This window comes from Plasmodium brasilianum, chromosome 13, assembly GCF_023973825.1.
Source record: "Plasmodium brasilianum strain Bolivian I chromosome 13, whole genome shotgun sequence".
Taxonomy (NCBI): Eukaryota; Apicomplexa; class Aconoidasida; order Haemosporida; family Plasmodiidae; genus Plasmodium; species Plasmodium brasilianum.
In genome coordinates, this window is record NC_090126.1 from 1,383,790 (window position 1) to 1,397,065 (window position 13,276).

General features: G+C 27.7%; 2 protein-coding genes across 2 annotated transcripts; both read right to left on the reverse strand.

Annotated features, from left to right (window-relative positions):
* Nucleotides 1–415: 415 nt before the first annotated feature.
* Nucleotides 416–3,878, reverse strand: MKS88_004966 (uncharacterized protein; the record flags this gene model as incomplete). The annotated part of the gene is made up of 2 exons (XM_067218184.1): nucleotides 416–3,441; nucleotides 3,707–3,878. The coding sequence occupies 2 exons, from the start codon at nucleotides 3,876–3,878 to the stop codon at nucleotides 416–418; spliced, it is 3,198 nt and encodes a 1,065-aa protein (XP_067071343.1).
* A 1,992-nt stretch (nucleotides 3,879–5,870) lies between these two features.
* MKS88_004967 (uncharacterized protein) lies at nucleotides 5,871–12,242 on the reverse strand (the record flags this gene model as incomplete). The annotated part of the gene is made up of 2 exons (XM_067218185.1): nucleotides 5,871–11,560; nucleotides 11,777–12,242. The coding sequence occupies 2 exons, from the start codon at nucleotides 12,240–12,242 to the stop codon at nucleotides 5,871–5,873; spliced, it is 6,156 nt and encodes a 2,051-aa protein (XP_067071344.1).
* Nucleotides 12,243–13,276: the final 1,034 nt, after the last annotated feature.

A 13,276-nucleotide genomic window follows, 5' to 3' on the forward strand; every position in this document is an offset into this window, starting at 1 on the left:
CAGATACTATACTTTCAAATGAACACATATACATGTATATATATATATATATATATATATAAATTCGATTACGTATTTGAAGAAAAAGTAAACACATATTACGCTAAATGCTTTTATATATTAAAGGCAAATCTGTGGTACTCCCTCCCCTTATTATATTTTTTCCTTCAAAACTTGAGCACTCTAGTGAAATGCCTGTGTAAGCATCCAAAAAAGTAATTACACCGATAAAATGAAATTGTTACACTGAACTAGCGAAATGTGGAATAAATAGAATTACATAACAGATGGATAAATAGTTACGTATATACATATACATTTACGCTTATATATATATATATATATATATATATATATATATATATGCACATATATGTAAGTACATATGTGTAGGGGCTTCTAACTATATTTGGTGTCAACTTTTTTTGGATCTTTCTTGAAAAAACTTGGTATAATTTGCGCCCTTCTTAAAAGTGTAGTATTCTAATTCAACATTTTCGTTGTTTTCCTTTTTTTTCTCGATGACAAAATTTGATTCATTGGTGAAGTTAAAAATTTTTTGTGTACGTGGAGTATCACAATCGATCTTATCACAATTGCTATTATCACCATCACTGCTACCACTGCTGATCTTATCATCATTATCATTTGGGGTATTTACAGTGTTGCTATTTTTTTCATTTATATTTGTCCCATCACGATATGATGATAACTGTTCCCTGCTTTTACGTGGATCGCTAGCTGACTGTTGGTCATCATTTAGAAATTCTTCTTTTGTGTAACTAGACCCTTTTTTTAGACTGACCGAAAAATTTAAGGATGAATTATGATTTATATCAAATGAAATATTAGAATTTAGAGAAACAAAATCCAGGACGCATTGTGCTTGGTGTACTGTATAAATTTTTTTTATTAATGACTGTACATTATTTGTAGGTGTTTTAATTAATGTCCTTATAACATCTCTAATTATATGTTCATAATTTACTTTTAACTTTGAATTTTGAAATATTGATTTAACTATAAAAGAAAATTTAATTTGATCATATATTTCTTTTTGTGATTTTTTAATAAATTCTTCAAAATCTAATATTTGGTGGTTATCTTTATCATTTACACTCTTTTTCATTTTCTGTTTTCTTAAATAATTATCATACAACCTTTTACCTTGTGCACGAAATAATGTTATCGGTATATTTAAAGTAGTAATTTCCATTAATTTTTTATATGCTTCCATTCTTCTTTGGTCGACACATTTACCTTGAATGTCCTTCATAGCTCTTCCTTCAATATCTTCATACAACTCATCAATAGTCTTATTATATTTCTTTAAAACATAATCATTTATATCTTCATTTCCTTTTTTTCTTATTTTAATATCTAATATTTCTACTTCTAACACACATTTTATTAAATCACTTTTCCCCAATATGTAATCATTTAAACTGTCGTCTGTATTTTTTTCAGTCTCGTACTCACTTGGGTCGCATATGTTTTGAAGGATTTTCGTCGTTTCACCACTTCTATTGTAATATAATTTATCGTCAAGAGAATTAATATCTTCATTTAGTAGTTCCTCCACATACTTGTCGAAGTTTTCAAGAAAATGTAGTTTCTCGTCTCTTTTGTAAGGCTCACTAGGATCGTTTGGTTTGTCCAATCGACTTGGATCGCTTGACTCACCTGACTCGTTTGGTTCGCTCCTCCCATTCGGTTCGCCCTTTTCGTCACTTTCCTCTTCATCAAATAAAACGCTGTTATCATTTAAAATATATTCAATGTCTTCTTCCTTATTTGCAATATAATACTCTGCTTCCTTTATCTCCTTTGTCTCCTTTGCTTCCACTGATTCTTCTGATGCTCTACTTCTACTGGTCTGCTTACTATTCCTTTCTGATTCGACGCGTTCCTCCCGACCATCCTGTTCACCATTTTCGTTCCCTTTCTTGAGCGACTGTTCTAATGTATTGCTGTCAAAAAATTTATTTTCATTGGTCTTTAAAATATTTTCCAATTTTTGAAGTGTTCTATTATTTTTTAATTTTTTAATTTCTGTATAAATAATTTCTCTAAATTTACTTATACTTTCTTTATTAATTTCCTTGAGATTTATAACTTGTTGATCTTTATTCTTATCAAGTGTTAAATTATTTTTTTGAAAATAATCCTTAAATAAACTTATGGGTAAATAGACAGTTATATTTTTTTTTTGATTCTTGTTCATACCGATTAAGGATTCATTAAAACCAAGAGGATTATAATTTTCTTTTATCAATATAGTTGCATTATTCATTTGAATAATATCATTGGGTAACAAATATCCTTGTTTAAAATAATTTGAAAAATCTGCATTTTTCAAATATTCGTCGTAGTAGTATCTTCTACTCTCATTATCCTTATCATTTGTCTCATTAAATAAATTTTCTTCATTTGCATTATGAACATTTGTTAAAGTGTTCTCTTCATAATTATTTGAATTGTTAATAAAGTTCTCTTCGTCCTTATCTATATCTATTAAATCGTTAATTTTGTTATTCTCTATGATATTCAATTCTTCATTTATCCTGTATTTTTTTTCTACTGCATATTTTTTATCATCAATAGGACATTTATTTTGAGTTGCTCCTTGCACCATTTTTCTGTGAGTATTTCTCCTATCCGTGTTAACTTTACAATACTCATCATAATAGATATCATTAAAGCTGTAAACCCATCCTCGTAAAATGTTTATATATACATCATTATTCCATTCTACTTTATGACTGTGGTCTGAATTTATAGCAACTTCATTTTCATTTTGAACAATTTTTAAGAATTCTTTAAAAGCGTTTCCTTTCTCGTATGGAGGTATTTTAACAGTTAGGTCTAAATTGAGGTACGACTTCAGAAATTTAATAGTAGGAAATTTGTCAATAGAAAAATTTAGTACTATATCATTAAACTTACTTATGTTCATATGGTCAATTTTATTTAATAATCGGGGTGCTCCTATTAAATGTAATTTCTTTATACCTTTGTAAACTTTTATAATATCTTCATTGACGTATTTTAAAAAAATTTTAAAGTAATCATTTTGATCTACATAATTAATTAAACTGTTCACTGGTATATCCTTCAAATAGGAATACTCATATTTGTTTTCTTTTAATTTTTTTTCTTTATATTTTTTTACACACATATCATAGTAGTCCTCTCTCAGTTTGCCCTTTATGTGTATTTTTAACACAATATCACTACTTTCGTTATTTTCGTCAATGTATTCAATTTTTAATAGCTTCTTTTTAACATTTTCTATTAAAGTTATTTGTTTTTTTTCCTTTTCTTTGTCCAACTGGTCTACTTGGTCCACTTCCTTCTCCTTAGGTGCTTCACTGTTACCGTCGTTGCTACTTTCGCCCCTTCTTGAAGTATGTTTAACTTTCACTTCAATTTTTTTTTTTTCTTTTTTGTAGGGAAGGGGATAGTAGTAGGTGTTTCTTTTTTTGTCCTTATTTTTTATGTATGTAAAAAAAAAAAAAAAAAAAAAAAAAAAAAATTCTGCCTTAGCAAATGGTTACGAGGTAGTAACAAAATTTCTCTCTCACCAATGCATGATGTATTTTTATAAAGCCATTTCATGTTTTTTTTTTTTTTTTGCATTTCCATCCAACATTTAAAGGAAAACTAATATTAGTATACCTAGAACATTTCCTTTTAACTTTATTACTTTTTTTTTTCACAGTCCAATGGTGTCCTTTCAAGTTAGCAATTAGTTTACTACTTGAAATTTCATTGTTCTTGGGAAGTGCACTATAGTTATATATTGCTTTAATATAATGAAGAATAAAACATATGAAAAGGAAAAACTGGCAATAAATTAATTTGCGCCCTATACCCATATTAACGCGTTAGGTGTGCGCGTGGGTTTATAATTATGTATATGTTAATATATATATATGCTACTAAATCTTAATTGGTTTATTGGCTTATAAGTTCCTCTGTCGTTTGCTCCATGTACGCCTCATTTTCATGAGATAAATGTAAACATGCGCATATAAACATACCTATATACACATTTTTATAAACTTACATTTGCGTACACACACACATATATATATATATATATACAAACATGGAAATGTATGCAATACAGTATGTAAATATATGTATATAAATACATGTAAAGTTATATATATATATATATATATATATATATATATATATGTAAATATAAGCATGTATGCATATTTATACATTCGCTTATTCGCTTGCTACTAAGCATTCTTCAGAATATTTTCAAAAGTTTAATTTTGAAACCGAAAAAAAAAAAAAAAAAAAAAAAAAAAAGAAATCTGAGTTTTACATTGTGCCTTGAAGGATAACTTAGTTGTACTAGTACGATTCATTTTATTTTAATTCGTTTTAATTTATTTTTGTAAGTATAAGCTTACATATCATCGCTTTTTTACAAAATATTTGAATGTGTTTTGTTTTATACAAACAATTTTGCACGTTTTTGCAAAAAACTGTTAATGTGCTATTTTGCCATAAATATGTTAGTATGCTATTTTACCATAAACATGTTAGTATGCTATTTTACCATAAACTTGTTAATAAGCTTTTTTTGCCGCAAAACCGTTAATTACTGCTTTTTTGTTTTATGTATGCATATATACATCCATAAATACATAAGACGTCCAAACGTAGGTACATGCGTAATGCTCATATACGAATGCTATACCTTTTTTGTATTCTTATGCACATTTGTTTCTCATTGGTGTACAGCTACAATATAACGAAATCATTTTATTGCATTGACGGATATTACGAATAATTCACATAATAATTTTTTGTATGAGAAACTGGGTTTAATTTTTTCCAAAAAAAAAAAAAAAAATTACATAGTTAACATAATTATTACTTTGCACATTATATATATATATATATATATATATGTAAATAGAAAAACAAATAAATAGATAAATACATAAATACGACTATTATTAGATCCATTTTTATGAGTTATAGATAACTGTAGGAAGGCTAGGGGAAAGAGAATATTTGCTTTAATATGAAAAAGATTTGAAGCGCACATAAATATATACATAAAACACATATATAAAAAGCAATGTCGTACCCATACAATGCTGAATTTTTTGTACGTTATCCCAAATTCAAGGAGAGGGATGAGAAAGAAAGAACTGTTGACCCACGAATTGAGTTAGAAAAAAAATGTGCAGTGAAATGTGTTCGACCAGTGAATGAATATCAAAATTGTGTGAGTAGAGTAAAAGCTAGAACTGATAACAAAGGGAATTGCTTAGGGCAGTATGAAGAATTGTATATATGTATTGATCATTGCGTCGCTAAGGATCTGTTTAATTATCTTGTTTAGCATTATATACACGCACATATATATATGTACGACAAATTTTTATGTTCATATATTACCTTTGAATAGTTTTATTTAGTACATTTTCCTTTTACACACCCAAACAAGAAACTCTCATTATTTTTTTTTTTTTCTTTTTTAAAATGAACTCAAAAATTTACATAACTTGTACAAAATTGGTATCTACAACATACGTGTCCACCTAAATGCATGCTCACATATATGTGTGTAAAGGCTAGTGGAAAAAGTCAAAAAAAAAAAAAAAAAAAAATGCACATATAATTAACATACACACATATATACACGTCGAAAAAACATGCACGCCGAAAACGAAGTGTATGTTGAAAAAAAATTTATACTTCAAAAAAAAAATTAATTAAAAAAATAGCTATAAATCAGGGGCTAAAAAATTCAGGTGGGAATGTAAACAAACGAATAAAAATTCATCGCATATAAAAAAAAAAAAAGTCGATTACTTTCAAAAGAACAAAAGCACAGATCACAAAATTGGAGACGTTTTGATAAACGAAACGGTTGTGTCAATTGGACTGATGCTGCAGTACATCCTGGCGGGGTTGCTATAAAATGGGTCGTTAAAACTATAGTCTACATAATCCATAATGCATTCCTGAATATTCTGCTCTTTATTATTTGAATGCAATAAAAGGGATAACTTGTCTTTGTTGAGCATATTATTTTGATCACTAGTCTGGGAAGTTAGAGATTCATTTTTTTTAATTTTTACTGATACGCCAAAATTTTGATAAGAGGGGCTATTATTTGTCATGGGTATTTTGGTATTCTTTGTCTTTATAGTTTTAGGTAAATTTCTTGAAGATATAGTTCTATTTATTTTTTGAAATTTTGAGTTACTGTTATTTAATTTTTTATCGAATATATTATTTTTATTATTTTCATTTAAACACATATTTTTTATAAAATTATAAAAATATTTTTCATATTTTGGCTTAATAAGAATTTCTTTTTCTTCTGATTCCAGTATTGTATTTATTATTTTAAAAATTCTTTTTTCATTTAAATTGCTATTAAAAATTTGAAACAGCCACATGCCTTTATTAAATAATTCTTCACATTTCTCAAACAAATGAAATAGCTTTTTGTTAAAAATTATTTTGTATCTCTTTTTGTATGTCCTTCGAATTTCCCTCGAAAAATTCGTATCACTATAAGGAGGCATATTTCTTTTCTTTTTTTCAGGGCAAATACAATAATTCTTAAAATAGTTTTCTTCTTTGTTAATATTAAAACCATTTTTATAATTTAAATTTTGCTCCTTGTAGTTTGTATCTACATTATTATCACTGCTATTCTTTTCTGAGTCGTTTGCGTTATCCCGTATTTTTTGTACTTGTTCCTCCGTTTTAATGTAGTTACCAATTATATTATTATTTCCGTTAATATTTCCATTATTATATCCATCATTTCTTCCGTCTGTCTCCCTTTCCACGTTAACCTTAACGGTGCAAAAACCACCTCCCTCATTATTTACTTTTTTTTGTATCACCGTGGATTCTTCTTCGTTTTCATTAGGTGCACCCGATATTCTGTCTTCCTTGGTACATTTCGAACCAGACGAATCTTTATATGTCATGATGTTCATTCGTAGAAAGGTTGCGCGATGATAATCATGCTGATCATGATGATGAAAGTTTTTGTCCCTATTTGTTAACTGCTCCTCAGCTTTACTTTTGTCTATTAGCGATTTCAAAAATAGATTTTCTTTTTTTTTTTTCCTTTTTTTTTTTTTTTTCTTATGAATATTTTTTATAATATTAAACATTTTTGAGAGTACATTTTGCATTTTCTTTAAGTAAATAAGTTTTGAGCTCATAACAGAATTAATATAAGAAATAAAAAATACTTTAAATGCACATTCCAACAAATCTAAAATACTTAAATTTAATAAATTGTCTAAGTTTAATTCACCGACAAAAAAAGTATTAAATGGACACTTAATTTTTTTGATATAATCATAATTCTTTTTTACATAGTCAAACATATTTTTTAAATAATCTTCATTCGTATAATATTTATTTTTTATTTCTTTATATTTATCTTTTATATAATTTATATCTATATTAACAAAATAACTATATTTTATACATTTATAACAATATTTTAACATATTTTGTGAAGTATATATTTTTCCAATATTCATTCTGTACCATTTAATAAAATCATTAAAATTATAATTTTTTTTTTTATTATTATATTTTAATATTTCATGAATTAATGTAATCATATCGTCTTGATCATTAACTTCTTTCGTACTTCCATTATTTTTAGTTATAAATAATTCCATATTGTTTAAAGGATATGGGAAAAAATTCGATATAATCAATTTTTTTTTTTTTTTTTTTTTTCCCACACTTACATCATTCCTTACCTTTTCAATTGGGAAAGGCATACCACCACAATTGTTCGCGTCTTCTTTACACTTTTTAATGTGCTCTATACTGCTTACTTTACTAATGTTTTTGTCTCTATTACTTACGTTTTGACCTCTATGAAGTATGGGATTGCTCAGGGATACAATGCCACCACCAGTACCTCCTTTAGTAATATTTCCACTATTTACAATGTTACTGATTACACTGTTGCTAGTAGAGTCCTTTTCCACCTTGGCATACTGACCACTACTCTTGGGTATACATTCTTCACTGCCTTTAATATAGGCTAACTCAAAATTGGGGCTACTCTCCGTTTTATTACCTATACTTTTTTTATTACTTGCAGTTGTAGCATCATTCAGATCGAAGGAAGGAAAGACGGTCTCTTTAGATATATTTTTTTTAGCAATAGTTGATGATGTATTACTCTTATTTTGTGTAACAACTGCTGTAGAAGCATCATTATTCTCATTCATATTTGGATCATCATCAAAGTTAAGATTATAATTCAACAAAGAGTTATCACTATCATTACAAAAAAAACTTAATGTTTTCTTTTGTTTTAAATGATTTTTTATTTCGTTAATTTTAAATTGTTGTGTTGATATATTTAATGCTTTAATATACTGAGAGAGGATTGAACATGAATAAGAATAAATATTTCGAGGACCATATGATAAAAATAAATAATCATTAAAAATGTATTCATTATTTTCATATTTATTTCTTATGTTGTCAAAGAACTGATTCCAAATATAATAAAAAGTTTTTATATTACTTGAATGACTAATTAAATAGAAAAATAAAATGGATATTTTTTCTTCTTGATGGCACAGGAAATATTTTTCCTTAATTGTTAAAAAATCTTTTATAATTTGCTGTACATTTTCTTCCTCCTTTTCTTTCTCTTTATCTTCTACTTTATCTTTTTCTTCCTTTTCTTCTTTTTTCTCTTTAAAATTTTTCTTTTTAAAGTTCAAGTAATCTTTCCCATCTATTTCACCTTTTCTGCCTTTTCCATTTTTTCGCTTTTTTTGTTTTTGTTTTCTAAAGATGGAATCTCTTTTTTTTATAAAATTATCGTTTTTTCCTAAAAACAGATACACATGTGCATTATCCATTTTGAACAATCTGTCATAATCCCCCTTGGACTTGTCGTACATGTTATCATCATCTCTGTTTCCGTTGCTGTAGATGTTACTACTGTTTAGGCGACACCCATTGTTTAGGTGACTCCCATTGTTTAGGCGACTCCCATTGTTTAGGTGACTCCCATTGTTTAGGCGACTCCCATTGTTTAGGTGACTCCCACTGTTTAGGTGACTCCCATTGTTTAGGCGACTCCCATTGTTTAGGCGACTCCCATTGTTTAGGTGACTCCCATTGTTTAAGGGAACTCCACTGTTTATACAACTACCATCATTGTTAACTACGGTACTGCTAGTATTTACCGTATCACACGCCCCTTTGAGTGTAATTCTGGAACTATTATTATGCGCTAGTATTTCATTTGTGTAAAAGGACTCATAATTTTCTCTTTTTACAAAAGAACTACTGAAAGCACTCACGTTATAATTTGAGGAAATAAGTTTATTCATACCCATAGCACAAGCACTACAAATGGTACTATTCCCATAATACCCTCTTCTAACATTTCTGTTCTCCCAATTATATATCCTTTTTTTGTTCGTGCTAAACATGTTATTTAAAATTTTGTCGATGTAATATCTAGTTGATTCTTCTTCAATGTTGAAGCCGCTGAAGGCGGCTAGGTCCCTATCTCTCAACCACTCCTTATTTTTCAAGGGTAAACATTGAATAAAATAATTTTGCATGGATAGAATACCGTTACTATACGACTTGGTGTTTTCGCTTCTTTTTTTCTTTAGATCCAGTAATTCATTATAATACAACCGCAAGATATTCTTTAGCAAATAACTGTTCTTCCCTTTATACTTGTCATTGTTGATAAACCTTATTTTCCACATGTTGATTATTTTGTTTTTTCTGTTCCTCTTACTGCAGCATTTACCTCCATTTTTATCACTACTTCTGCCGGTAGTCTTACCCCCATTACTGCTACTACCAATAATTTTATGCTGCATGTTATTTATGAAATTTAGGATATAAATGGATAGGTAAAGATTACTGTCCTGCTTGGGCATATTTTTATGGCATCTTAAATTGTTATATAACCTATTGATTTCTTCAAAAGTTGTTTTTTTTTTCATTACTCCTTTTTCATTATTTAATACATAATTATATGTAGATGAACATGAATAAAATAACATGGACGTGTCAGAAAAATGATGTGGGTCTTCATCATTATCATCGATATCATCCGTTCCATAATCTGATAATACACTTGTTAGTTTTATTTTTTTAAAATTACTTATTACATAATTTGGTTTACTGAAAAGGGGATTTTTAATATTATAAAGGTATATGCGTATGGCTATGTTCTCTTTATTTCTTTTTAAAATGGCGTCCAGATAATTATAATTACCCTCATCACTGTGGATATCTGTAATTCTATCCATACATCCATCAACAATGCTGTCCATACATCCATCAACAATGCTGTCCATACGTCCATCGGCAATGCTGTCCATACGTCCATCGGCAATGCTGTCCATACGTCCATCGGCAATGCTGTCCATACGTCCATCGGCAATGCTGTCCATACGTCCATCGGTAATGTTGTCCATACGTCCATCGGTAATGTTGTCAATACATCCACCAGTAATTTCAGCATTACGACTATCCATTCTGTAATCATTATGATCATCCACATTTTCAGTTTTGACAATGCCACTGCCCTTACACGCGTGCCCATTCAACGGTTTGCTCAAATAGCAGAGGAAAACCCTTCTTCCATAGTACCTCTTCTTTTTAATGTGATTATAAATATTGTTTAAATATATGTGTGCATAATTATTTTTGTTATAGCTATTCAGTTCATATTTATTTTTAAAGAGATACACTTTACTTTTATACCCCTTTTTTTGTCTTCCATTTTGTCTATATATTCTTTTTAATAAATTGTATTTCTTATTTTTTAAATCTATAGGTCTAGATATACTAAAATTTTGCGGTTTATCAATTAAATAAATATTTTTTATATGTACATTTATATTATATATATTTTTTCCTTTTAGATTTGATAAGTAAATAAATAAGCTAAACAGTGCCACTAATTGGTCAAATGTAAAACTTTTAAAATAATTATAAAATTTAAAAGAATGATAATTTGCTTCAAATCCTGTGCCTTTATATACAGAAACGTAATTTTCCCCTTTTGCACTTCTGCATACGTTATGTGAATTCCTAAAAATATCTCTACAGCTTTTGCTTGCGCTTTTACTTTCGATTTTTATTGTAGTTTTACTTTCACTCTTACTTGTAGTTTTACTTTCATTTTCGCTTATAATTTTACTTTCATTTTCGCTTATAGTTTTACTTGTTATTTTATTCTCATCCTTACCCCTTTCCTCGTAGTGCTCCTTGGTATCCTCAAGAGGATACCACCTTTTATGAATGGTTACATGTGGATTCACACACTTATAGTACGTATAGTCACTAGTATAGAAATGCCCTTGATATATATGACTGTTCTTATCTATTACGACAAATGTAGGTAAGGATATACCTAATTCACTAAGACTTAGTTTTAAACTATTCAGTATTAAATTACTTATTGAAAAATTATCCATACTGATACTTTTTTCATCATCTGTGTTGCTCTTGTCTACGATCTCTAGCTCGACATATTCGTTGACTGGCGGACAGGTAAAAAAAAAAAAAAATAAAAATAAAAAAAAAATAAAATAAAATAAAGACGTAAAAAATTGGCATCAAAACGAGATAAAAATAGGGGAAAAATAAGACAAAAGTTTGGACAAAATGAGGCAAAAATTCTAGGTTAACCACAGATACAAGTAACACAAAACTTCCGAATAAGGTGGGGAAGCATGGAGGGTAAAATAAAATGTACCAAAAAAAAATCTCTGTATGGGAAAAGTCCGAGCTGGGAATAAAGTAATCTCAGAGCAATTTAAATTTCCATGCAAACAATAAAAGGAGTTTACAATTGTAATATTTTTATTATAAATATTATAGGAACTATTATTGTTAATAGGTATAATATGCTGACATTTATTATGAGGATAATAAATATAATTTAATTTTATAACATACTCTTTTTTTATAATTTTTTTCAAAAAGTTACATGTGTCCTCAACTGCTATAATTAATGATAGTGGAGCTAAAGGATTTGTTCTATTCTCATCATTTATAAAAGCATATTTATCTTCATACTTCCTTTTGGTTTCTATAATATTTAATTTTTTTAAACTCACTAAAATATCTTTTGTAAAAACTTCAAAATCGCTTAGTCTTGTGAAATCTGTGTAATCGTCCTTATAAATTGTCTCAATCTTGTTTCTTTCGATATAATTCATTATTACTTTTGTATACCTTATTTTGTTATCCTACGTTTCAGCTGCATACATATGCACGTGTACCTTCGCATAGGTAGATGCTTATATCACATATGTAAGTATGTACGTATATAAATATGTGCACATAAGTATGTACCTATAAATATGTGCATATATTTTTTATGCGTTCATTTAAGGTTGAAAAATTAATACGAAGTTTTAATACACGACTTGGTGTAGTTTCATTTTATTTATATTTTTCATAAAATGTTTTGTATTTTATACTATGAGAACAGAAAAAAGAAGAGCAAAAGAAGAGCAAAAGAAGAGTAAAAGAAGAGCAAAAGAAGAGCAAAAGAAGAGCAAAAGAAGAACAAAAGAAGAACAAAAGAAGAACAAAAGAAGAAGTGGAAAAAAAAAGAAAAATATAATTTACCATATACTGATACAACGAACAGATAACTTAAAGGCATACAATAAAACAATGTCATTCATGTATAAAACACGAATGGTATGTACTATTCGCAATCACCACAGCTCACATTTCATTAATCATCACAATGAATACGCCAATATTTAAAAGTAAAACAATTAACTCCTCAGTTGCTGACTAAGGCCATGTTTATTTAACATATTCGTTCGTTTGTTTTTTTTTTTTTTGTTCTTTTTTGCTTCCTTTTTTTTTTTTTTTTTTTTTTTTTTTCTCTTTTCATGCTCTTGTTTGTTCGCTTTAACAGTGATATATTATATGCATATATATATATAACACTGGTATCTCCTAACTTTTCATATGAATGAAATGAAAAAAAAATTAAATAATTTTTCTTCCTCTATATTATTTATGGTTTTATTACACCTGTGCGTGCGTAGTAACATTTTTTTCTTTTTTTATTAAATTATTTTACATAACAAAAACAAAAACAAAAATAAAAAATAAAAAATAAAAAATAATAAATAAATAAATAAATAAATAAAATAAAATAAAATAAAATGAAATGAAATAAAATAAAAATAAATTTCTCTTTTTCGTAGGAATAAATTAATTCCAAGAGCAT